At 44.7% G+C, this 26,853-nt stretch overlaps 1 protein-coding gene across 5 annotated transcripts in view; it reads right to left on the bottom strand.

Moving 5' to 3' along the window:
- Positions 1 to 19,888, bottom strand: part of CRACR2B (calcium release activated channel regulator 2B) — a 55,547-nt gene extending 35,659 nt beyond the window's left edge. For 2 of the 5 annotated variants that reach the window (XM_019552036.1, XM_019552037.1), the window contains exons 1-6: positions 17,953 to 19,888; positions 12,730 to 12,878; positions 9,978 to 10,095; positions 7,071 to 7,305; positions 5,436 to 5,547; positions 374 to 545 (exon numbers count right to left, since the gene is read on the bottom strand). In XM_019552036.1, the coding sequence (XP_019407581.1) occupies positions 374 to 545; positions 5,436 to 5,547; positions 7,071 to 7,262 (476 nt within the window). In that variant the 5' untranslated portion in view covers positions 7,263 to 7,305; positions 9,978 to 10,095; positions 12,730 to 12,878; positions 17,953 to 19,888. The remainder of the gene's footprint in view (positions 1 to 373; positions 546 to 5,435; positions 5,548 to 7,070; positions 7,306 to 9,977; positions 10,096 to 12,729; positions 12,879 to 17,952) is intronic. The other 3 variants (XM_019552033.1, XM_019552035.1, XM_019552034.1) reach the window with 3 other exon arrangements.
- Positions 19,889 to 26,853: the final 6,965 nt, after the last annotated feature.

Here is a 26,853-nt window from a genome sequence, read left to right as displayed (position 1 = left end):
GGTCGGACTTGATGTTCTGCTCAGGTCCCTTCCAACCCTGCAACTATAAAACCAGTCAGCTAAACTACTGTGACTGCAACCTGAAGAAGAGTGTATTACATTAAAAAGCTTGTCTTACTATCTCAATAATCATGCAGTTGGTCCAATAAAAAAAATATCACCCACTTTCTGCATCACATTTCCATAGTAGCTCATGAATTTGGCACAAAAGACTGGATGAGGAAATGCCTGTGCAACACTTCTAAAGCCACACCCCTGAAAATAACCAGCAGTACTTGACCAATTTCTTTGTGTTTCTGCTGACATGATATATTCCTATCATAAGAATACAACCATACACAAGGCAAAAATCAGGGACGGTTCTCTCACTTACTCCTCCAAAACCTGGGTTGCTCCAAGTTGCTCCAAAATTGAACAAAATCGTTTCTCTTCTTCATCCTCTGTCTGATCCAGGTCATCTGACCAGCCTGACTCAAAGGTCTCCTCATGTCTTGAGTGATCTGTACTCCCAGATCCTTGGAACAGATCGATCCCTATTAACTTCCCTGTTGGACGGAGGGATGGGGGAAAGAAGGCATAAAAAAAAAAAAAAAAAAATCAGCTTTCCCAGTTCTGCTTGGGTGGCAACCTGAACCAGCTGTTACTTGAGAACAAATCTAATGCTGCCTGTGTACTGTTAAATGTGCTTGCTGATGGAAAGCAACAGTCCTTGTACAGTACCATTAAAAGGAAGCAGGAAACTGGCTTCTAATCTGTAACACTGGGCTCTTGTACAGTTCATATCACCAAACAACGTTGTTATCCAACAAGATGGTGGATACCAGCAGCAGGCACAGTATCTTGGGATTTTCAGAGGATGCTCATTCACATTACCAGTCCATTTCTGTATAACTAGAAGGGAGGGCCACGCCTGTATGTGGCTGAGGCAGTGGATGGGAATTGTGGGTTCAGTTCCCAACTCTGCCACAAACTCTTGTGAACCTACAAAAGCAATCAACATATGTTTCCAGGCCCCATAGGCAAAATTAGGTCATAATTTTTTCTCTTTCCAACCCATTATCTACATGTACAGAGAAACTGGAGAGGACCCAGAGGAAAAGATGATAAAAGGGGTTGAAAAGCAAGAAGGAAAGGCTGAAGAAACTAAGTATGCTTAGTTTAGGGAAAAGGCAACAAAAGAAGGGACATGACAGTTTTCAAATCTTGCAAAGACTACCATAAAATGCTTCTCCATCTTTGTTGCCATGAAGGGCAGGGCATGTAGCAATAGGCTTAAACAGCAAAGCAGATTTAGATCCAATCTTGAGAAAAACTTCCTGACTCTAATCTCAGTTTGGCAATGGAACAAGTTGTCCAGAAGAGCTGTGGTATCTCCTTCATTGGAGGTTTTCAAGCAGAGGCTGGGTGGGTCCTTGTCTGTGATGGCTTAGAAATAGTGCATCCTGCCTCTTGGGTAACGGGTTAGACTGAAAGGTCCATGAGGTCCCTTCCAGCCACATGATTCTATTTTGATGGTAGGTGCTGCAAGACAAGGACTGTGTCTTATATGAGCCACTACAATGCCTTCCAAAGAAAGTCTCTGAACAGAGTTGCTCCATCCCTGCAAAAATGGCTTTAAGCCTGAGCTATGACCTAAGGGGTGTGGTTTTATGCTAGGCAGGTAGCAGCTATTGCAAGCTAGGAGGAAGAGGGAGAGAGAGGGGATAGATTTCTTTTTGAGGGAATAAACCAACTGATTTTCTCCATCACAAAAGACAAAGGCTTCAAGTGAGAAGGTATCTTTATGAACATCTAGTGATTCTAACTTTCTGCAGAACCCAGAGGCAATAGAATTCTGCTGTGTAACCTCAGCAGCAAGCCAATAACTTCTACGACTGCTGGAGCATCTCTTAAACAGGTGCCTGGCCTTCACTTCAAGATGACAAGTATGAGGAGGGCACATCATCCTTCCAACGCACGGAGCAAGGAACCAGGAACTTTCAAGGTCTAATCCCAGCCCTGCAACTGGCTGCTGACAGTAGGGAAGTCACTTAAGCCATCAATGCCTCAAGTCAATACAAGGGCTGGAATCTCAAAGCCACCAGTCCTAGTTCTAAACTGCATGTTCAGGCCAGGGGCCTCTGCTACATCTTTAGAGAGACAGCATTGTAGGCTACTATTTGCATGAGGCCTTATTAACAGGACACCGAGTTTTGTTTATTGTGAATGAGGTCCCATCATTTCCTTATCCCATATCCTCTTTGAACAGCCTTGATCAGCGGTTTCCAGGCACGTTCATAGAGATTAAGAGTACATCTGTCTCCATTTTTTGGACTGATGAAAGCTCATAAATACAGAGCTGGCTGTCATTCTTGGACACAGGAAATGTTTAAAACAGGCTAGTCACACTACAGTGCACACTCATGGTAGCGAGAGCTTACATTCCTGTAATTTGAGTGCCTGCTGTGAACCTACAGGCTCAGCCCCAGCCTGTGGGTTCAAGCCCAATATGAAATATGACTTGGCTGACTCATAAGCAGGGTTCCTGATTTTCTCTGATAAAAAAAATTCCAAAATTTTCTGATTTAAAAACCCCTCAAAATCCACATTTTTCCATGATTATACTTATATGCATATACACACACTATATATATATTAGTAGCATTTTGTTTTAATTATGGAGAATGTGGTATTTGGGGTTTGTTTGTTTTTTAAAAAAAATCAGAAAATTTTGGATTTTTTTTTTTAAATCAGAGAAAACCAGGATCCCTGCTCATAAACCAGGTATAATGTGGGAGAGCAGAGCACCTGGCACAGCTCATCCCCCAGCATTTGCTGGGCCTCAGCTACATGGCTCTGAGTACTATTACTAATGACAGTCATTACTTCAAAGAGCTAAAATCTTAAGCACTAATAAAGGAAACAATGGAACATCCAAGTGATACCTTTATCTTGCATACCTTTAAGCATGTGTATTTCTGTGGATTTTAATAAGGCCAGGCCCAGTTCAGCAAGGACTGCCAGAACCTCCAATACAAGAGGCTCTTCTGAAGGTCCAAAGTTGCTCTAATCTCTCTTAAAGTCCTTAGAAAGGGAATTCCTCTGACAGACACAGAGAGCCTGACAGACTACTGGGTAACTCATTTTACACAGGTCCAAAACTATTGGTATCAACAGGCACCCTCCCCACCTCCATATAAGCCTGGAGTAAGAGAGCCCTAACTCAGTACAGTTGTCTTTGCACAAAAGGTGGGTTTAAATGAAGTGAGATCAAGAGAAAAGCAGACACAAGAACTAAAGGCTTTGTCTAACCCACGGATTTACCCCAGTTACAGTGCAGCATGATTGGGAAGCTCATAGAGAGGCCAGTACTTGAGATTTGTCTGTAATCTGGAGAAAAGAAGTCTGAGGGGGGATTTAATAGCAGCCTTCAAATACCCCCAAGGGTGGTTCCAAAGAGGATGGAGCTGGACTGTTTTCAGTGGTGGCAGAAGAGAGAACAAGGATCAATGGTCTCAAGTTGCAGCAAGGGAAGTTTAGGTTGGATATTAGGAAAACATCTCAGTAGGAGGGTGGTGAAACACTGGGATGGGTTTCGTAGAGAAGGGGTGGAATCTCCAACCTTGGAGATTAAAGACCTGGCTAGACAAAGCCTTGGCTAGGATGATATAGTTGGGCCTGGTCCCGTTTTGAGCAGGGGGTTGAACTAGACGACTCCTGAGGTCCCTTTCAACCCTCATTTTCTATGATTTGCACATGGGGGCTCACACTTAGGTTCAAGTGTAGGTGAGCTCCACTGGTCAGGAAAGCCACTGTGCTTGCTTGCACCAGAACTACGATTCATGGAGCTGGCCCAGGACTTCCCACGCATGGCAACTGCTCTGGGGATTTGCCCCTGTTACAAGGGGGCAATAAAGGTCTTGCCTTTTCCCTTCAAAAAGTCAGTACTGCACATGGGAGCACCATGACAGCCACTTGAAGTGATGGTGGCATCTAAGAGCCTCCTGTCCCAGGACCTCATGAACAAAACACAGAACAGGCATTCCCGAGGTACTAGATGTCCCACCTGCAACAAAGAGCCCAACATAGCTTTAATGGGCAGGCTTCATGTTCTTGGGAAGGGAAATATGGAGGAGTACAGCTGGCCTCTGGCATGTCCTTGCTCTTACAGAGCATTTGTCCTTGCCCAGAGCTCAGGGAGCTGGCACCATCCCACGTGGGCCGTTTGTGCTCAGGGTCAGGGAATGAACAAAGCAGTGCTCTAAAAGACTAGCTGCATGAGTAGGAACCACTAACTGGACAAACTACCTGCTCCCATCCACTGAGTACCCAACACAGGCATTCACTGAGCCAATACCTTGGGTTCTGAATAATGAAGCCAGCTGTGCTGCTTTCCAAAGCCCCTCTGAGAAAAAACTTCAGAGCTTCTCTCCTACTCATGAAGGAGGGGAGGGACTCCACTTGGGGTAACCACCTAGAAACACCAAAAAACCCAGGGGGCCCAATTCTAGTTTCCACTTTCTGGGGGGGAAAAAATCAAAGTCCCTTTAGAAGCTCTTAGATCGATGGCTGTCTGTTTGTGCAGAGGGTAAATATATTAAATCTGGACCAATGTTATTTTTTTTTCAGAAATGACTTTGAGGCACCTGAAATCAAACTCTCCGATTCAAGCAATGCAAGCTCATGGGTACCAAGATGCCTTTTAAAAAAGCATCAAAGCTGACTGGAGATGTATTTACAGAGGCTTTATGAACAGCTAAGAGAAAGAAGTGCCCAGTTTAGAGGTAGGTCATTGTTTTTCTTTATTGGTTGCAGCTTGTTCTGCCAGGGCTGCGATGGGATCCTCTTTACAGCACCAGCATTCTCCTAGCAGCTAATAAAGGTATACAGTAGCTAGTAGGAAAACAGGCCTGCAACCATAGTTCTGTGTTATCAAGTGAGCTACACTTCCATCAGCATATTTGGACAGCTGAAATGCCAAATCACATCAATCAACTGGATGGATCCCATTTCTAAGATGGATTTTTATTCCCTCATAAAACAAGGGTCCTGCTGCATCTGGCTGACCTCAAATTTCCTGCTGTTGGAAAGATGGAAGGGAAATCCATGTATGGCACATCACCAGATACACACTCCTTCCGTCTCTGATAAGCAAAGTTCAGAGATATGGATGTTAGGTACAGGGAAGTACTGAAGGAACTGATAAAAAAAAAAAAAATGTTCTACAGGACGTGAATAACAAGAATGCTTGGGAGGGATGGGAACCATTTAAGAACTGTGTTACGCATACCACTGAGAACAATATTAAATTAAGATGGAGGAGAGAGGTGAAGGATTCGTCTAAGCAGGAAGTAATAGTGTAACAGCACCAACAAACTGTCTTTCACCTCCCCATAGACAGTACCAATTTGCATTTGCACAGATGTGCATTACCCGTGTCTATGCACTGCTCTTACCTAATCCCATGCTGAATTCAACAGGTGTCAGATACCCATTATTGTTTTGCTCTAGGCTTTCAAAAACTGCTTCCAGCTGTTCATGGGTCAAAGGGAGTTCATTCTGGAGCCGCTGTGGAGACAGAAGGGACAAACCAAAGACCCAGATCCATCTAATCCAAATCTTTTCCCATAACTCCTAATGACCTCAGTTGTGTTGGGTCAGGCCCAGAGTGATCATCCCAGTTTAAGGTGATGTTACAACAAACTGTCTGGACAGTATGGCAAAAAAACCCTATTTTAGGTGCTGCCTCTGGGTGACAGTGTTACGGGTGCCTGAGAGCGGCAAGTCTGATGAACAGGCAGGAGTGTACAGAGGGCATTCTCTTTTTTCCAGGTTATTTTGTTCTGAGGAGGACTCCTTCAGGATCAGCTGTTCTTCTGCCTCCTCCCCACCATAAAACCTGTCTCCTCAATTCCCCCCCACCCCAAAGTCAGTCTCCCTGCTTATCCTTCCTGACTGAGGAAGTTTGGACTTGGCTTCCAAGAGCATCAGCAACTCTTTGTGGACACTTGTACATGCTTCTTGGGATAGAACGATATGGTACTATGGGGCCAGCCCCCTTCCCCTGTTACTCCCACCAGTGAGGAAACATGGCCTAGTGTGATGACACCTAAAAAAATTTGGGTTGGTTTCCCAGCTCTGCCACAGACCTCCTGTGTCAGTATAAACAAGGCACTGTATCTCAGTGCCTTGGTTCTCCATCCATAAGACAGGAACAATGATAAAAATATAAAATAATACAAAGGGTGAAAGAAAAAAAAAGCAACACTTCCAGGCAGGGACATTCCCATACACTGCAAAGCACAAAGGAGCCTCAACTGAGATCAGGGCTCCAAGGACCTACATACAGCAAATGAGACCTTATCACGGCTGTTAGCTCTTAGTAATGCTTAACAAAGTCTGTTAACAAAAGCCCAGAAAATTATGCACAACCCATGACCAAACAGGTGAGTCAATTCCTGTTTACTGAGCATGATCTACACCTGTAATTAATGGTAAGCAGAAAGAGCTGGGACATAATTAGACTGTCAAATATGAACCTACAGATGCAGCCATAAGAGTTGCATCTTAAGTAATAAAGCTGGAAAAAACGAACTGCCTTCTTCCCCCCACCAAAAAACCCTCCAAAAAGTCCAATTTCCCCCCCAAAAACAACCCCTCCCCAAAAATCCCAAAGGTGATTACAAAGAATCTCTTAGAAAGCAGCACCTTTTCAGAGCAAAATCACCAGTTGAGTCCTTGAGTTAGATTTTAAGGAAACCCTTACAGACCATCTACAGAAGTTGCTGGCACAGTCAAAAGGACAACAAAAAAAAATCAAAGTCATATTTCTTCTTTTGGAGGAAATGCAGTGGAGTAAGGTAGAAACATATTTTCAGAAAAACTGACAAAGGCAAAGCTTAAATTCTCTCCTTTCCAAGGGGTGAGTGGCTGGCTGGAACAGTCTCTGATAGACCTGTAGGTGACAGGGAGCTATTCAGGGCAACACAGAGGGCATCCTGCAGTGTGAAATGGAGATGTACCCCTCCTACCCCAGCCCCATATCCCATCATTTTTACAGCTTCCTTTATGGGAATGGCTGTTCCTCTTACCTGCATGTCCAGCTTGGTGATGAAGCCTTTCCCCTCCTTATCACACAGCTGGAAAAGCTCCCTAGCTTTCTCCAGCATCTCCACCTGAACATCTTCTGCTTCACTCAAGGGATGGGAAGGGGAGGCATCGACAGCCATCCCATCCTCCTCTTCTTCTCCCTCCCAGTGGGCATATCCCCTCTGGCTTGCCATCTTCCCTAAACTCTCCCAGCTGGGGCTGGGACAGGTTGAATAGCTGGAATGGAAGAAACAGAAACAACTAAATTAAAAACAAAAAACAAAAAACCCAAAACTGTGTGCTCCTCCATTTCCACACATACATTTAAAATAAGGAGAGTCATACTCCATTCTGCACCTCCTCCTCCAAGTGGGAAGCATGATAGCCATAGATGTCACTGGGGGCAAACAGAAGAGGAAGAGAAGCAGCCTTAGTGACACGTGCGCCTTGTATGTAGCACACAGCCTTCTGTAAGGCAGTCTCCCTAAGCCTATGGCGCCCTTTACTCTTTTTAGGCTTCAACTGTGAAGGCCCCATCAAGGACATGCTCCATTTTTCTCTCTTTCTGCCCAGTCCTACAGTGCTTTGCACTGGAGAGAGTTAATTGCGGATGAAAAGATGTAGCAATATGCAGTCACCATAGGATTGAGGAATGGCCAGGAAGGGGTAAAGCCTTTATGGCTAGGGACAGGCATTCAAAAAGCCTGAGCCTGAATTGATCCAATCTTTGCAGGTTAGTCTAACCTGGCTAGGCTGAACAAGTTTGTAACAATACATACATACATCCCCTGTGGACTGAAAAAAATGCAGGCACATGCCTGCAGTGGCTCAGGCAAGAAGCAGGGGGTGGGGGCCTCCTGTCTCTTCCACAGTGCTGAGCTGAGGGGGGGAAAATGGCCAGGCCCTGGCAGGACACTCTGATTAGGGAGGGGTCCTCCACTCCTGATCAGCCCAGCAGGGAATTGATAACACAGTGTTTATCACCCCTAATTCAGTGTTTATCACCCCATTAAGAAAGCAGAGGGACATTACCAGCTACCTGTTGATTCTGCCTTTGTCCTGTCTGAGACCATAGTCAGCATGTGGTCTGCTAGCTAATGCTGTGCATCTGTGTAAGGCAGAGGGGATGGCAGAATCCCTGCTTCTGCGGGGGAGCAGAAGCCAGGTAGATGCCTGCAGTCTGTGGTGAGCTGCAGGCAGGGAGCAGAGGGGAGGGGGAGCCCTGCTGTGGAGCAGAGAGCCCCATCCAGCAGAGAGCATGCTGAGGGTATCTGGTTTATCTTAAATGAGCAAGGGGCCTGGGACAGACATTGCATAAATCTGGTTGAATGTAGTATCAGACGTAACTGATTTAGGTCAAACCAGTTTATCTCAACCCGTTTCAGCCATTTTCAAACTTATTTATGTGCACTGAACATCTGTTCCATTACAGGTTTAAACCAGCCTCTGATCATTTAAACCAGTTTGTGTGTAATGTCTGTCCCTAGCCTATTAGAGCCAGAGTCCTCCAAGAGTCAGCTGTGTTATGAATACTGTTTAAAGTCTTTGGTTGGATCACGTGGACCTCAGTTCAGTTCCTGGGTCTGCAACAGGTTTTCTGGAGCTAGCCACCTTAGTTTTCCCTGCAAACTGTAACTCACTCCAGTGATGTTATATTTGTTTTTACTTCAAATCTTAAAAAGTAATAAATACAGCCCTTAGTGTATTAGTAAAGCTTCTAGTTTATTTTTAACAAGAAAAATATGTATTGTGTTGTATGCGACAACGCACCACCCATATGCACCCCACCTTTTCAAAATTATAGATTCTGTCCCTGCCTCTCCCTCCTTACTCCTCTCACCACTCCAGGGGCCCACTCTGCAGGCTGAAAGAACTAGATAGGTAGAGCACGTAGGACAGAGGGACAAATGGGAAATACTGTTAATAAAAACTTCTACTACTCAGTCACAAGACCATTCCTCCAATATCACAAGTTTTCCAACTTTTTTCTGCACTTTTGTAAAATAGGCAGAGTGGAGTGATTCACCCCACACCACCAACTTCTCAAGGTCAAAAATCAAAGTTGAAAGGCAGGGGAACAGGACGTGGCTGAGGAGATGGGGCAGGACTCTTGCTTCTCCTTATCCTGCAAGTGTGAAAACTCTTCTTGAACCCTGACAAACTCTGCCTTGGCTCCCTGCTCTGGGTTCTCAGAATTGCTCTCCCTTAGGACTCTGATCTGAACCTAGTGGAGGTCCCATTCTCAAGCACTGGCAAGGAAGAACAGCAGGTGGAGAAGCTACAAGTAGGACGCTATAAGATAATACAGTTTGTGGAGTAAAAAGTACTTTGCACACCACCTCAAGTTGTTTTCTCTTCTGTTACTTCTCTTCTATGCCCCTCATGAGAACCTTTGTCATTTCCATAGACCTCAATGAAACAATTCCAGTGTTTCACACACCAGCATTTCACATACCTCTCCAGTGCTTCACATACCACTCTCCATACCAAATATATAAAGGGGAGGGATGGATGTTGCTGCCTTCAGAGCTTTTTCTGACTCTGTGGCAGTCTCACTACTGAGGCAGCAGTGAATTATTACTTCCCACTTGTCCTTCTAGGTCCTCTGTGCTCTATTCATCTAGTTCTTCCAGCTTGCAAGGTGGGTAACTGGGGAAGGGAGGACATTCGGACCCTGGTGCTGGGCTGGCTATAGAAGGGAGTTATAATCTCTCTCAACTACACCATTCTCCAGACCTTTGTGCTTCAGGAGTTCAAAAGCTGCCAAATAAAGAAGTTTCACCTAAAATGTTGACCTCTACAGGAAGGAAATGGCCAAAACAGAGAGGAATTTCAGCCAAAAGAGAAAATTCCAGCAAGTTACAAATACTTCAAAACTATGGACTTACCAGACACACACACCATCCTACCTTCCAATTCGCTGTTCCAGTAGAGCTTCCTATAAACCTTTGTCCCTTGATACCAGAAACATAACTTAAGTCCTGCTGCACTGACCGCTTTGGATTTCTCCTTATGAACAGTTAAGCCCTGCAACCAAGAGCAGGACTTAACCATGCAGACAGGCTGAGAGCAGATTTAACAGCACTAGCCAGAGAACTTTTTTCTTTTAATCTCCAAGAAATTAAAAACCACGTATAAGGGAAGTAATAGCGGCCAAGAGAATTTTTGTTTGCGCTCTTATTACACAAGAAGGACAAAGAATGTCATGTGCATAGGCAAGAGGCATTTGACACAAATCATAAAGGACAAGGCGGTTATGTGCGGCACTGTTGACTCTCCATTCTGTTGCTCTTTGGTAAGTTAAAGGGTGGTTCTGCTCTGAAAAAAAACAACGATATAAAAATTCCATGATCTTATTATTCAAGAGCATTCAGTGTTAGAGCTGCTGACTTCCATGACATCTGTAACAATATTTATTTGAAGTGCGTCATTCAGCCCAAAGAGGTTCTCATATGCTGTATAGACCTCTTGATTGGGGGAGGGGGGGATGCTCTTGGCAAAGAGCAGAGAAAAAGCTGGAACTCAAATTGTGTACACCTAACTTATTTGTGTCCACAGGTTTATTAACAAACTGTTCCTACTTAACAATTTGAATGCAGGATTAGAGAGTTTGCTGGTTACATCTGCAGGCGAGACACAGCTGGGAGGAGTTATGAACACAACAGGATTAAAATTCATATGGGATTTTAAGGAACTGGAGAACTGGGCTATGAACAACAAAGTCAAATTCATCTAGGATAAGTTTAAGGTGCTATGAACAGGGAAGGGAAAAACCCACAAACAAACAAATCCAAAACATGGGAATAAGTAGCTAGGAAGTAGCACCGTTGAAAAGAATCTGGGGGAGGTTTTGAAAGATCACCAGTCAGCCTAAGTCAGCTATGTGATATAGTCAGAAGGAAAGCAAATATAAATTTGGGTTTGCAGTAACAGAAAAACTGTATGCAAGACATGAAAGATGATCGCATTCCTCTACTTAGTGCCAGGTAGGCCCCAACAGGAATATGGTGTTTACTTCTGAGCAGTGCATTTTAAGAAAGATGTAGAAAAACTGGAGAAGATCCAGGGATGAACAAAGACAATAGATGCTGGAATGAAAACTGTATTAAGAGAGGTTGACAGAATTAGGTACATTTAGCCTGGGGAAAAAATGGAGATTAAGGAGGGAAACAAAGGTAGAGAAAAACATTGTTCTCCCTTGCTACACAAGGCAGGACATGAAGTAATGAGTTTAAAGCTTCAGAGGAGATCTCAGGAAAACTCTCTTAACTGGGAGAGCCCTAAGACAATGGAACAAGCTGCAGGAAAAGCCATAGCATCTCTTTCACTGGAGATTTTCAAGAAGAGGCTAGACAAGCATTATCTGGGATGGTTTACAAAAAAGCACATCCTGCATCTCTGCAAGGTTTGGACTAGATGTCTGCCAACCCTTTGATCCCATCTTTGTACTTAAGATGATAAGCTTTTTACTATATAATTGTTTACTGCTGCCAGGCAGAGGGTGCAGAGACTGGAGTGGATTCTGTTTTGGCTTTGTGCATGTTAATTAGTTAACCCACATCTGACTGCAGAACTTTTGTACGTGGCAATGGATGAGCCGGAAAGAACCCAGCCTGGCTTTCACCAGTCCAAGTTGAAGTTGCAGAGCTGTACTCAGAAAATGCTATCTTTGTTATGTGTATGCTTTGACTGGGGTGGAAGCAAGAAGAACAAAACAAGGAATACTGTAAAAGCCTGCTCTGAAATACATCTAGGTAACCTGTGAGGTCTTTGAGGTTATCGACAGCATACATGAGGCCTCATCTTCCTTATTAGTTGCTTAATCATTTCCCTTTCAAGAGCTGGACGAGTCCACACGGGTAATAAGTTCAAAGCACTCTTCTGTAATACGCAAAAGGTTGGAGTGGGCAGATATGCTGCTCCCATTAAGAGACCTATTCATGGGCTACAATCAACTATCTCTAGGACATACTCATATCCCGACCTCTTGCATGTTATTTTAATCAAAAAGGCCCTGCTGCATTGTAGCTCTCAAATTATTAGCCCACCTAAAAGCCTTGCAATTAGAAGAACAGAGCCATGCTGCTGCTGAGAGGCTTCTGAAAGGGTTTGAATCATACTGTTTGAGGGCAAGATCATTAATTCTGTATTTTGAGAGTGAGCAAATGAGCTGTCTCACTCAGACTGTTCTGCATCTCCAGTCCAAATGCAACCCTCTTTCTGGAGGGAAGGCAGCCCGATTTCTACAGAATTAAAGACACATCCAGTGAAAACAGCAGATACACCTCAGAGCAGTCACTGAAAAGGTCTTTACCCATGTCCCCTGTACAGGTAGTCTGTCTGGAGCACATCAGGGCAAAGAGTCTCAAGAGATGACTAGGTACTAGCCCAGTAGCTTACAACCTCGGGTCAGTCAAGGGAAAGAACTCCCAGCTTGCTGGTAACCCAAGAGCCACACACCAAACTGAATAAACAGAGCCTATTTCCTCATGTATAATGCCCTGGCACTACCCACAGAGACAGCAGGTCCCAGCATTGAACACTTCCACCTCAAGCATTCAGCCCACTCCAGTTAGATCTTTGTGTCCAAATCGATACATAATCAACACTACATGTTAAAAACAATTTGGAAGGACAAGAGTTACCTTAGGATACCCTTACCAGAAGAGGATGCAACAAGTATCTCCTGATACACAGGTCAAAAATGAAATGTAAATCCAAACTGACGCTGAAAGAGTCAGGCTGAGAAGATAACAATTCCAGCTGATGCTTGGATAGGACTCAGGTCCTGCCAGCAAGGTAGTTGGTCCCTAGGTGGGACAGAAAAAGTGTTGAGTCAAACAACTGCACAGCATTAAAGCAAATACTGCACACAGAAACTAAGAGAAGTATGCTGTATGCACCAAGACATATAGGAGCTCAAGCTTGTGGGTCACAGCAACTATTTCTGGCCATAGGCTCTGTTGAGAAAGAGAAATCACATAAGCTTGTGGGACAGCTTCTCTAGCAGGAAGGCCTCTTAAAAAAGAAACACAGGTCTTGCCCCCCTGTCTCCTCTCTCTTACCTGCACAGGACCCCAACCTGGGTTTGCCCAGCTTTCCCCTGTGCTCGCTGCTCTAGTGGTAGGGGGTCATGGCTGGAGCCAGCTCAGGCAATACCTCAGGTAAAGGGGAGAAAGGGAAGAGGATTAAATTCCCCTGTTTCCCCTCTCTCACCAGCACGGGGACTAGAGCCAGGATTGTCCAGCTTTCCCCGTTGCTGGCTGCTCGCATGGCAGGGGGCACAACTGAAGCCAGCCCAGGCAGCAGCCTTAGGTGCTGCCTGGGCCAGTTCTGGCCATGCCCCGCACCGCACAAGCAGCTAGTTGGGGTGGGCAAGGGGAAAGCCAGGCAGACCCTGGCTCAGGTCCCTGTGCCAGTAGGAGAGAGGGGAGACAGAGATTAAATCCTCTTCTCCCCCCACCTTCACCTGAAGCACTGCTCTTGCCCGGTGTCTGGCCTGCCACCCTTGCTGGGGGGACCTGGCAAGCTGCTCCCCCGTCCTCCTCCAGGCACACCCTGGCTGCGGTCCCTGGAGGCCACAGTTGGGGTTTAAACCTCTCCCCAATCATACTCAGCAGCCAACCAGGGTCTGATCATGCAGCCTCCCCCTCTACCCTGGTCAGCTTCCCTCCAGCCTTGTGGCTGCTGAAGGAAAGAGAGGGCTCGCTCTAGCCTGAGCCACTGCCAGCACATGGCTGAATTTCTAGAATCAAAAGTGAAAGTTTGTTCACTTGCAAATCAGTTTAATCTACACAGGTTAGACTAACCTCCAAAGATTGGATCAATTCAGGTTTTTTGAATGTCTGTACTTAGAGAAATAAGGAAAAACAGTTCCCAGGGAAATTTGCTGCCAATGTACCTTGCCTTACAAAAATAGCATGCAGAGGATAGCTGGGATTTTGATCCAAGATAAACCTGCCTTGGACTATTGAACTAGTTAGTCTTAAAAGGGAGGTCTAAACATCATGAAATTCATTTCCAGAGGTGGAGGGGAGTAGAGAGGGTATAGCAGTGTATGGGGCAAAATCAGGGGTCTGAGAGGTTCTTTCTAACTCTGCCACTGACTTGCTGTGTGACCTTGGACAAATCACATTACCTGTCTATGCCTAGAATATTGCCAATTCTCGTGATTTAATTGACCCGCAGAGTAGTTCATACTTTACTTAAGAGACCAGTTCCTTGGAGGCAAGTGAGTCAAAGAAAGTTTGAATCTTCTATTTTTATATTTATATATATATATTTTTTTGCTCTTGTGGAAAAAAGCTTGAAGAGGTGACCTGCACCTATCCCAAGGGCTTTGCAAACAAGAGATGAAGAAAAAGAACCTTTAAAAATATTGCTTTTTTTGGGGGGGAGGGGGGGAGGAGAACATCTGATGCCTGCTTAAGACAAATCTCATTATTTCTCTAGGATCCATCTTGTGATTTCTGAATGCTGGGGGCTGGTTTTGCTGCACTGCCATTGTTTAGGCCATCTCACTGCATTTCTCTGTGTTTAATCACATTACCGTCTGCTTTCTCCTTTACCCTCTAAAGTTACATTAGTTACTATAGAAATAGGGCCCTTCACACAGCACAGTGACATTAATCAGACTGCACCCTGCACCTGTTAGAGAGCAGTTCAAGATTTAGTCTGCAGTCTGATCAATGCAGGCATGTGTGACAATTACTTTGGTCACATTCATAGTTACCAATCCTGAATCAGTATGATTTTAGCTTCACCAGCAAGTCTGTTGGAATCATAGAAGCAGCAGCAGCAGCATGGAAGGGACCTCCAGCAGTCATCTACTCCAGCCCCCTTCTCAAGGCAGAATCATCCCTTTTTAAACTCTCAGTCAAGTGTTTACCTAGAGAAGCTGTACATTCACCATCCTTGGATGTTCATATGCAGTTAAGCCATCTGTTCCAGTGCTTAAAATCACTCTCCTAGGGAGAGAGTTCTTCCTAATACCCACCCCTCAATATTTTTTGCTTCAATTTAAGCCCATTACTTCTTGTTCCCTCCCTGCAAACACACAGAGGACTTTGTTCAACTGATCTGTATAATAATCCCTTGTGTTTCTGACTAATGCCAAATTCTCCTCCCACCCGTTTTTCCCTCTCCAGACTAAATAATCCCAGTTTTTTCAAGCCTTTTCTTGTAAATCATGCTTTCCAGACCTCTGATCAGTCTCAAAGATTAAGAGAAGTCCAGCCAAACAACCAAGTCAAACAATATGCTAACTGAGTCCCCCACTACACACACCCTGCTTCAGATATTTTAAGACTGCCTATGGGATTTGGGAACCTATTCATTTGATGCTGCTCTGACAGTCTTGGCCTCAGTGTTACAAAAGGCTAAAATAAGAGGGAAGAAGGTATTTTTCTAATTTAATTTGTGCCGAATCAGTTTCCCCATGTACAGCCCTTTCTTTTTTCTGTTTGTTTTTTCCTCCTAGACAACTACAAGGAGAAAATCCATTGAAGAAGCAGGAAAGCACACTGCAAACAGATGGAGAAGTGACAAAAGAAGACCAAGAAACTTAAGATCTGTGGCAGTATCTGGAGACATCTCTCTCTTTTTCCACCCCTAGTCCACAAATATACACTCCAGTTGGCTAAATTTGATCTCTCTAAGGAAATAGGAAAGACTCCAAGAACCTTTGTGTTGTTTACTCAGTATGAGATTAGCCCTAGCAGGAGGCCAAACTAACCCTGCCGCAAAGTTTATTGGTAAATGAACCAGAGATAAACAGGTATATTCCAGAAAAGGGGCAGCTGGGAAAGGCCTTGCTATTAAGATATAATATACCCAATTAAAAAGGTAATCACTAATCTGCCCTCTATAGTCTCTGTTTCCATCTTAATTAACACCCTGGAAATTTGAAGAAAGACACCCTATTTACTAGATAGTCACAACTGTGTTGCTCTAAGCTTACTCACAGGGTTGTTTGAATAGTGACACTGCATCTTAATTTGAAAACAAGCACAGAGGTTCCTTTGCCCCATTTTAAAATGATCTCTGCCAATAAAACACTCTCACAGGGAGCTCTTTAAATTTAGATATAGCCACTCTATATTTAGATGCAGAACTAGTAGAAGAATATAAAATTTGTTACCCATGTTCGCTATTTCAGGAAGTCATGACAAACAATATTAAGATTTTAACAACCATTGATGCTGCCCCAAGAGATGTGAAAGTTAGAATTTTTTTTTTCTCAATGATAATTTTAAAAGTGGATACAAGCAGCTCCTCAGGCTATTGGAAAAGTATTCCCTTGTACTCTCCACTTTATACATCATGCACTTACTTTTCTGTTCACAGTCAGAGCTGAGAAACATAAGACCAATTTCACTTTTGTTTCTAACCAATTTATGCCTTTGGGTTCTCACACGCCAGCCCAATGTTTGGGCTGCAAACACTGGGGGGGAAATGCTCATTTCAGAACTGTTTCTACTTGGTTTGCAGGGGGGGGGGGAAGCATCCATATTTGAGAAGAAAAAAAATAGAAAAAAAAGTCTAAATTTGAGGCCAAAAGTTTTCCTCCATTGTTCCAATATGGAACTAAGAAGGATTTTCCCAAGTACAACAAACAATTTACAGGCTGTTGCTCTAAATAAGGAGGTACAAAGATGCATGTATAAACATTATTTCAATGGTAAGTGTTGTACGTCAACTGGTTTAAGCAGCAAAAAAGCCCAGTCTTCTATCTACTCTTTGCTACACAGCAGTTATTTTATTCCACTGACTCCGTTTTTTAGAAAGAAAGAAGCAGTATCACATACAGCAGGATGCAAACAGCAATCTTGTGTCCTTTGTTTCATTGGAAAGAATTCTGCCCATAACAATGGCTTTGAGACGAGACTGGATCTTGATAAAAGGCACTATAATTAAGGAGGAGCAAAATGAAGCCCAGTCATTCTGCTTGTTATCGGAGGGGCTGAACAGCATCACGTTTCTTTACTGGCAGTAACGTTGTCAAGTTCTATTACAATGAAATAAGTCAGAGCGGAGACCAGGTGAGGCATTGAGCAGATCGTATTCCCAACATTATTTGGGATCTATGCGAATTAGGCATTGCTAGCAGCATACATTATGACCTTTAACTCCAATGTCAATGTAGGAGGAGTTTGCCTGTGATTTTTCATTCAGCTTTAAACAAAGTTACCCTCTGAACACAGCTGTGAGGCAGCCTAATGAACACACTTGCACTCTGAGATACCCACAATGCTGCCAAGTGTTAATAACTTGCTTTATTGGTGACACCTGCTGGCCAAAGCAGAGTGGAGCAGTCCAGTTGACTACTACATGCTGGGGAAGTCTGATAGCAGAAGGTAGAAAGTTTCATAATTAGTAGGGTCGGAAGGGACCTGAGCAGATCATCAAGTCCGACTCCCTGCCTTGGCAGGAAAGAGTACTGGGGTCAAATGACCCCAGCAAGGTGTATATCTTGCCTCCTCTTAAAGACCCCCAGGGTAGGAGCCAGCACCGCTTCACTTGGAAGTTGAAAAAATCCAAACTTTGCTGTTAATCCTCAACATGCCTTACCAAAACCTGAAGTAACCTGGGAGTGTGCATTTCAGGTTCACCTCAAACAGCTTGGGAATTTTACAGTTGAATCAGACAGCTCACAAGGACCTGGGGAGCACAGGGGAAATAGGGCTAGAGAGACTTCTAATGTCAGAGCTCTCTTTTAGTAGGATCTGTTATAGCAAGTTCAAGCACCCCTTACAGAGAAGCCTCAATAACACCAGTGAATCCTCCAAACCATGAGTAAAGAGTTTTTGAAATTCCTAGTTCCAGGAAGATGAGACTATAACTCCACCCAGCTCTAAGCTCAGTGGAATGGCTCTGCTAACTTACCCCAGCTGTGGATCTGGCCCCAGGGGCAGAGAGTCAGTCTGCATCCACAGCATTTCATGAGCTTTTCAGAAACTGAAAGTCACTGCAAGACCTTGGGCTCCTGCCACTTATTGTTCAACTCTTGAAGTGCAGTCCAGGAAAAAAAGTAACGCATGATTAATACCACGCTAGCCACCAGATCTCAACAATGACACGTCAGCAGTGCTGCTGTCAGTGAAAACTTCTCTCATGGCCTGACCGACTGTGCACCAGATTATTTCATTGCTTTCAGGTGAACACCAATGTAATGGGGTAATGTTCCATGTATGGAAAGTTTCATGTTGGATAGGAAGCACTCTTTGTAACGATAAGAAAGAAAAGCTGGATGCTCCACTACACCCTTAATGCATGTCAAGCGTATTAAACAGGAGGTTGCCTTTTCATTAGTGCAGCAGATATAAAGTTCTCTCTCTCTCTCATACATACACACACACACACACCTGCCTCTGCTTTATATTTTCCATATAAACAAAACTATGCCCACATGCTAAATACTGGCCTTTTGATTAAATCAGCACTGGAAAGAGCCATTTAAAAGAAGGAAGGGGTGAGAGACCCCACAATTAATATCCAAGGACAAAGAGGGATCATATTCATGCCAATGGGCACAGCTTGTATGGTATATTGCGTATTTCTCTGAAAGGACCCTAGCATTTCCTATGCCACGTCAGAGCATTCATACATTGAGGAAGGATCATCTTATGGCATGAAGCACACTGAACTAGAACCCAGGAAACTTCATCCAGAACTTTTAACCATCCCCTCAAGATCTCTGTGGATACCACATCCTGATCATCACGCTGGCCCATAAACTGGACATCATTTGGGACTTAGATCTCCCTCCAATCCTTAGATCCAGGTCAGGTCTAAATCCAACCACTTTTTTCTGTATTACATCTCTAAGATGTGGCCTTTTCCATCCATCTACACAGATCAATCCCCCACCATCTCACATAACCACTCCTTTTCTCTAGCCTGGAAAAATACTGCCTTGTCCTGTATACATTGTTCCAGAATGCTGCTGCAAAGATTATTTCCTTTACCACATCACCCCTCTCTGTGCATCCCTCCAATCACTCCATTTTTTTTTTTTTTTTATTGCACCAGGCATAAGCTGCTTGCCTTCACCTTCAAGAGCTCTCATAGCCTATCCCAATTCTGCCTATCAACTCCTATTTCTTCTTCAGATGTCAGCTCCAGTAACCAGTTGGTGCGCAGTGCCAACCTCCATCACACACCTGTTACACTTGCAATCAAGTCCCTTCTTGCTTTTTTCCAGGTTTAGGAGGAGCTCCCCACAGTAAACTACAGTTTTTATGGGGTATTTTGTGTTGACCCAACCAGAACATTGGTCCACTAAGTCCCTCTCTGTGGAGGAAATACAGCCTTAATAAAGGAAACCTGTGAGTGTGCTTCATGAAGCTCATGATGGTTATTGAATGCATTTGCCATACACAGATTTCTTCTCCAGCAGAGCTCATAAGCATTGTACAGCACCTACCATGAGTCACTTCTCTACATAAGATATTGAACAGCGGGGGATGCAGAGCACTCAGAAGCCTTGTAACCCTGTTTCTTCACCCCAACAAATTCAATACAAGCCTCTTGGGAAAAGGGCAGAATGTTCTCTTAAGCATAATCTTTTCCCAGTTACAAGTTACAGGGAAAGGAGAGGGGTGCCCTCTTTCTTCCCCCAGTGCACATAATGGACAGACTGAACAGCAAGTTGAAGGTGCTATTCATAACCTTCATGATGGGTTTAAAGGCCTGCAATGGCTTTCAGACATGACAAAATAGCAGAGAGGAAGAGGAAGGGCTTTTAGGCAACATTATTCTACTTTTCCCCTTCCCACTCAGGGCCTGCTTCTGCATCAAGCTCACCAATCAGCAGTTTTCACAGCTCCCGGTAGGCTTAACCTTTCTTTGTCAGGCATTTCAAGAGCTAACACAACAAGGGTAGTTGCAAGCCCCAGGTCATCCCACACCTCTCTTCACCTGAGGGTCTTATTAATGTTCTTCCTGCCTCACAGACACCTGATGAGACATGTGAACAGCCCTGTGTTTGGACACCAGGACAATCAGATGCCTCTGGCTGAAAATCTACATAGGGAACCAAAGGTGCAATGCAAAGTTTTAAAATTTGCTTTGGCTTCATGACTCAAAGGGTTAACTTGGAATGGTAAAGAGAGCTCCCCACTGGTTTTCAGGAAATTAATTTCCCCAAGCAGGACTCATCTGGCACTTTAAATGCATACAATGAATAAGTACACCACCTCTTGGCTTACCTGACCATTTTTTATTAAAGAGATCACGATAACATTTCTGCCTCATTAGCACAAAGAGATCCAGGGAGCCAGAATTGCTATTCATAGGCCCAGTTTGGATGTCAAAAGTATCCTGGAAAGCTTGAAATGTTCATGGTTTTCATTTTTTTTAAATTCTCACAAAAACATTCAAATAGTACGTTTTAACAATGTGCTCTGAATGGACTTTACAATGTGCTGAACTGGGATTAGAAACAACCCAGTGGAGCAAGCAAACCACATAAGGACCAGTGTCCAAAGCGAATCAAGTAACAGGAGAGCCAACTCTATCAGATGGGTCATTTTGTTCCACTACATTGGTTTCAGCTGTTGTGGCCGTGATCTGAAGGAGCGTATATTAGTGGAAAAATTTCCTACTCTCTGACAGGAGTCACTGCTGAGTCAGAAGCCAGCACAGGATTAAGGGGGAGAAAAAAAAAAAAAGAATTTGCTTAGGATACAGTACCGCAGTGCCTTATGGCAGCTACAGTACGGATACTTCATGTATCCATTCGCTTCTGTGGCCTGGACTTACTGGTTGACCTAACGCTCCTTGTTAGAAGGCGGATGGAAGTACTTTGCACGAGTCCTTTGCCATCGTGCATCTTAGGAGATAAGGACTTCCTAGCTGGATCCTATTTTAAAGACAACCCTGGGCATGAGGCTCTGCTACAGCCACCCAGGTCCAACTGCCCTAGTTACTCCACTCTGGTTACACATATACATATTGACTGAAATAGTCCAATTCCAATTCCCACCCCCCACATACACACACAAATAATCAAACACCTGCAATTTTAAATCCTTATTTCCAAACCAGCTCCAGCACTTAGTTTTATAGGAGTATTTTGTTGCCAGCTATTTACCTCGCGCGATGAAGTCACTTTAAGGGTTTCTCACAACTTTCCAAACAAAATTGGCCTCAGGCCACTTCCCCGATGTATAGCCATGGCCACCATTATTATTCTTTATTTGCAGTACCATGCAATGCTCCTCCATTTTACCAACTCTCCCATCCTATGTTTCTTTGAAGCTAGAGCAGGAAACCAGGTGGGAAGTTCCTAAGTAGATTAGCTAAAGGGGAATTGGGAGACAGCTGCCAGGGTAATATTATTTTCCTCATTCTGGTACAGTCCCTTGCTCATAAAGCACCTCTTTCTGCTGTTCTTTCCCACTGTCACACAATGCCTTCTGCCCCCCTCTCCCTGTCAGGGAAAGAGACAGAAGTTGTACCATGCTCCTCCCCAGGGGCCTGCCCTCATTCCTAACCTAAAAGCAGTTGGCAGGGGGCAAGAGGGGAGAGAACAGAATAAGAGCCAGTCATCTTAGACTTTCTCAGCCCAGGTGCCTCTTAGGAGGGCACATACAGGTGCATTTTGCTATGGAGTAAGTTCTTTCCAGATCCTGGTACAACCAGCCTCTCTGCAGCAGACTGGCTGCTTCATAAACACACAAGATACCCCATAGTTATGGAATAAGCTCCCCAGGGAAAGCTAGCTCTGGTAACCCTCAACGGTCAGCTGGTTTAGGGTCCTTAAGGAGGAAAGTTTATAACCCTCATTGTTGCATGAGGGCTTCCTCATGGCAGCATGGGTAATGGAAAAAGATAAGAATGAGACAATGGACGCCACCCCCACACTGGTCAAGAGCTAGCTGCTAAACTGGGATTTCCAGAGGAGGGCAGAAGAGTCAAGCACCCATCCCAAGTGAAATGTAATGGGGAAGAGTGGGGCACCTCATTGCCCTTAGAAATCCTGCCCCACCTTTGTCCCTCTTCTACATGACTTGCTCCTAGCTTATGAAAAAAGAAGCACGGGGACCCCCAGGGAGAGCCAGCAAGAAAATAGTGAGCACTGGGCTAGACAGCAGGGACTGCCTATATCCTGACCTCCAGTAATACTAAAGAACTCCCCAAATCACGTGCCCCAGCACCAGTTAGGGAAGAGAAACCAGGACCTGATTTATTATTAAAAGGCAGCAGCTACAGGGCATCAGGCCAACGCAAAGCTACCCTTGGCCTTTCAGCTCATATCAGCCAAACTTAGGGACTTTTTGCTGGGTGAGGAAGAGGCTGCAACAGGGCTAACCCTTCTAACTGGGGAAGTTATAGTCCCCTTCACTCCACCTATGAGGTCTGATGCATCTCTGCAGCAGCCCTGAAGGATAATATTTGCTCAGCAAACAGAAGCCTTGGCATACAAACAATGGTCAGGAGGGTGGGAGGGACTCTGCATTTTTTAGAGGGAGAGAACACATTTCTCTAGACATGAGTATCTTGGAGACTCCAGCTGCTATGTGAACGGAATAAAAAGACTTATCAAGTAAGCAATTTACAACCTGCAGAGGGAGGATCCACTAACAGCAAATAACCCCCATCCTTGTGTAAATCACGATAACTTGAGCAAAGGTAAAGGCAAAGGCAGCTCCTTTTGAAGGAATTTTTAAAGGGCTATCTAAAAGCTCAGTCCAGTTCTAGAGGATGTCACTAGCTGGCATATCTATTTCCAAGTGGCTTTGAGAAAAGAGATTAAACTACTAGCTCTTAGGTCAGAAGACAGACTTAAGGTTGCCAAAGTAGAGAACATGGCAGGCTTTGCTCGGACTTTCACAAAGCTTCATGACTGGCACACTGGGAGAACCCAGGTGGACCAACCTTTTGATCAGGGGGAACTGTTTGGATGCAGGGTTCTTCAGTTCAGAGACAAGCCAGTATACCTGGTGGGTACATGTCAAGGGGTCTGGCTTTTTTGCCTTCTAGCACTCCAGTTGGTGCCGCTTCCACGCTTCCCCCATGCATGGAGTGCCCTTGCAAAGCCTACCTCCCAAGTCATCATTCTACTAGCCCAATCAATAGCTCTCAGCCAGGGTGCCACAGTACTCTGAGGTGCCTTATGATCTTTTCAAGGGTAGAGAGGGGTACCCCACAATGTTAGCACAGTTAGGTTTGCAAACCCGATTCACAAGATAAACCCAGAGATTTCACGCACAAATCCATACTTGTGGTCTCTCTACATTCTTTGCAACAAAAAAACACTGCTCTGATTTGTCTGTTGCCAAAAAGAAATGAAAAAGAAGAGCTGGCATTTTCTCAGGGGTGCTGTGAGACTTATCCAGGGGTGTCAGGTCTAAAATGTTGAGAACCACTATTCTAGACAAACTCAGAATCCAAAGCAAAACAGACCAACCACCCATTTTTGTCATGAGACCAGAGGCGTGCCTGGGTACTTCTCCACCCTAGGCAGCAGCAGGGCATAGGGCAGCATTCACAGCTGTGCTGCTGGCAGTGATGGAGGCAGCCAGGCTGACTGTACAGCAGTTGCAGTTTTGTACCCCCATCCACTCCAAAACTGAGTGTCTGGAGCTGGCATCCCAGTCATGCCAGCCCCTTCCTTCTTCCCTCAACTGTACACCTGCCTCTGAACTTTGGGAAATGACAGAAGAGGAAGAAAAGATCCTTAAGTAAGTGAACCAAACACGTGCCTTACACCCTAACTCTGCAATCTGGACAGTGTGAATAAACTTCTTTCCCTCTGCATGCCCCCGCTGCCTTTGATGAGATGCCACATGGTCCCAAGAGTCTTTCTGTAAGGTTGGTCCTTACTGATGAGATGCATCACCTTATTACTCCACCCCTCACCACCGTATTTCTTTATGGTCTTCCCCTTCTCATTCCAAACCTAGGACTGCATGTTCTCTAGGGAGGTTCACGTGCAATACCTAGCACCTGGGAGATGTGATTGTATTGAGGGTCTCTAGGCATTATCCTCATACAAATAAAGGGATCTAACTGTTAGCTTATGTATGAGCTTTGCAAAAGGTTTTTCCATGTCCTCAACATAATCCCCTTCTAGACTCTTTTACAAAGCTTTTCCCTGAAGCCAGTCTTAGCTTTGCAGACCAAAACACTGAGGTTATTAAAAACAAAAAGCAAAATCAAAGCTGTGCTAATGCGGCATTAACACCACACGGATAAAGGCCGGTAAATGCAAAAATGAAGGTTCCCATAGCAATGCTCATTCAACCGGATCTCACCATCCTGTATTTTTTATGGTGCACACTCAAAAAGGGAAAAGGTTGAATCCAGTGGTTCCAAAAAGGGGGTTGATTTATTCAAAGAATTGTGTGTAGAGTTCCCCACAGAGTTCCCAGACCTATGTGAGCTTCACTACAGCCACCCCAAATTCAGACAACAGCAAGCATTTTCAATGGTGACTACAGCTTGAATGCTTCAATTTTGGGTTGTCCAACAGGAATTAAAAAGGATCCAATTTTCAGGAAGGCCTGAGGAAAACCCTCTTGGAAAAAAAAAAAAAAAAATTCAGGGCCCTTTAAGGTCGCTCCAGTTGAATGCCAAAAGTTGCTAGAAGCAAGAATTTCTTAGGGTCATATATTCTACTAGGCCAGCTATGTAGCTGTGATAAAGTTAGAGAATGTCTTGCACTGGAAAGTTTGTCTTTCTCCAGCATACTATCTTTGATTCAGCATAATTGCCCTTTCCCTCCAAGCCAGCTCAAAAGGTGAACAGAGCCAGTACCAGAAAAAACTAAAGAGGACTGGAAATATGAAGAAATGTCTTGAACAACAGTTACTATATTAAGCTACATCTTTGAAAAAAAAAACCAAAAACACACACAATGGGAGTGTCTACATGAAATGTTTACTGCAGAGTAGATCAATTAGCTTGGCAGTAAATGTTGCACATTTACACACGAGTGTCTGGTGCCTCAAGTCAGGGGGGGCATGTGCCTCCCCTAACACCAGTCAGCCACCAGAGTCCCCTGACAGCCAATCCTGCTGGCCAAGAGGGGTCCCCACCTCACTCACCATAAAAGCAGCTGCGCCAGTGCTGGTGCTCCGTGGCCTTTTCCGGAAGCGGTGCAGCTGCTTTTGCTGGTGGCCCCGCTCCCCGGCTGGCACTCATAGTGGGGGTACTGGTGCTCCCACCTGCCCCCCACCCACTGGCTACAGAGGGAGAATGGCCTGACAGGGGGAGCACATGCACCCCCCGTGCACCCCCTCTGCGTCTCACCTGTGTCTACATATGTGCCCTTATTAGGATGGAGTAAATTAATTAACTCCACAGCAGGAAATTACATGTAAATACTAGTACTATCCTGCTGCAGGGTTTTTTACTCCACAGCACTGCATGTGTAGATGGCTGGCTGAAGCATGAGGGTGTTTCAGTGTGGGGGCTGCCTCTTGGCTAGCCCTGCACTGGAGCACCCTCGTGCCCCAGCTAGCCCCTCTGCAGCACGTTGAGCCAGAGAGGAGCAGCCTTGGGCTGGCAGGCTGACCCCCAGAACCCCCTGCCAACTGGGGACTCTCTGAACCAGCTCAACATACTGTGGTCCTGGGTGGACCTTCAAATGCTGTGTGCAGGAACAATAAACTTTAGAGAAATAAGTTCCAGAGTTTATTGCTTCACATTAATTGCATGTGTAGATGCACCCAATGTGTAGAATGTACAGAACACCCACACTGATATTGCCAAGGGAAACTTAGCTTTCAGAAACTGACCTCCAGCAGTTCTAGCACCATTACCTCCACAGTCCACTGGTAGAGTCTTGTTGAATATTCTCTCTCACCACTCTCTGTCTTTGTATCATCCCCAAACATGGAGAAAGAACATGTGGTCTTGCTGGCCTTGTGGTCAGGACGCAAGCCTGGGAGTTTATCCGAGTCAAGGCTGAGGTTTCTGTGACCTGCAACAAACTTACTAGTAATTTTTCTGTGCGTCTCAGTGCCCACTATGTGAAACGGGGACAATACCTCCCTGAAGATAATGAGCCACACAGCAGTACAGAAAGAACAAAATACATTAGTCATCACAATACTCTCGGGAAAAGTAAAAGACCCTAAGAACCGACACTGAAACAACTGTTTACATAGGACCTAATGACAAAGAAGCTGATCAATAAACTAATTCTTTAAAACAGTGGTTCTCAATCTTTTTTGTACTGGGACCCATTTGTAAACATCAATGGCCAGTCCTTACCCAGTGCCCCTCACTCCTGACCTGCTACCCCCAGCCTCAGGTTTAGTCCCCCAGTGTGGGGGGAGGGGAGAGGGGGTCCCAAGCAGCCTCTGGCAGGCTGGAGCTCTGTCAGCCTGCAAGCAAAAAGCCATGGTTTCCCACATTCTTCTCCTTTAAAGGAGAATCCATTTTTATAGCATGTCAATCTGCTTTCAAAGTTTGCTTGCGGCCCTTTCATATATTCCTGAAACCCACTTTTGGGTTGTGACCCACGGGTTAAGAAATGCTGCTTTAGATCTCCCTCATTCTGGTCTTATACAGAATCCAGAATGATGCTGGTTTGCACAAAGAACCATGAAGGTTTCCTCTTCAGCACAAGTCTACACATCATCATGCTCAGGCAGCTGCTGCAGTCTTATCTTTTACATAACTTCAGTCCACATCTCACTGGGAAGATGAAATGCAAATAAATCACTTGACAGGGCAATTTAAAACTAGCACCCAGATTTGCATGGAAAGCAACTGGCTGATCAAAATTCTTTTCCATAAACCTAGCAAAGCTAGGTTTTAACACATCTGTACTGG

The sequence above is a fragment of the Crocodylus porosus genome, unplaced genomic scaffold (assembly GCF_001723895.1).
Source record: "Crocodylus porosus isolate Cpor-Errol unplaced genomic scaffold, CroPor_comp1, whole genome shotgun sequence".
Lineage (NCBI taxonomy): Eukaryota > Metazoa > Chordata > Crocodylia > Crocodylidae > Crocodylus > Crocodylus porosus.
The sequence above is the reverse complement of the archived record's forward strand: the minus strand, read 5'-3'. Positions and strand labels throughout refer to the sequence as shown.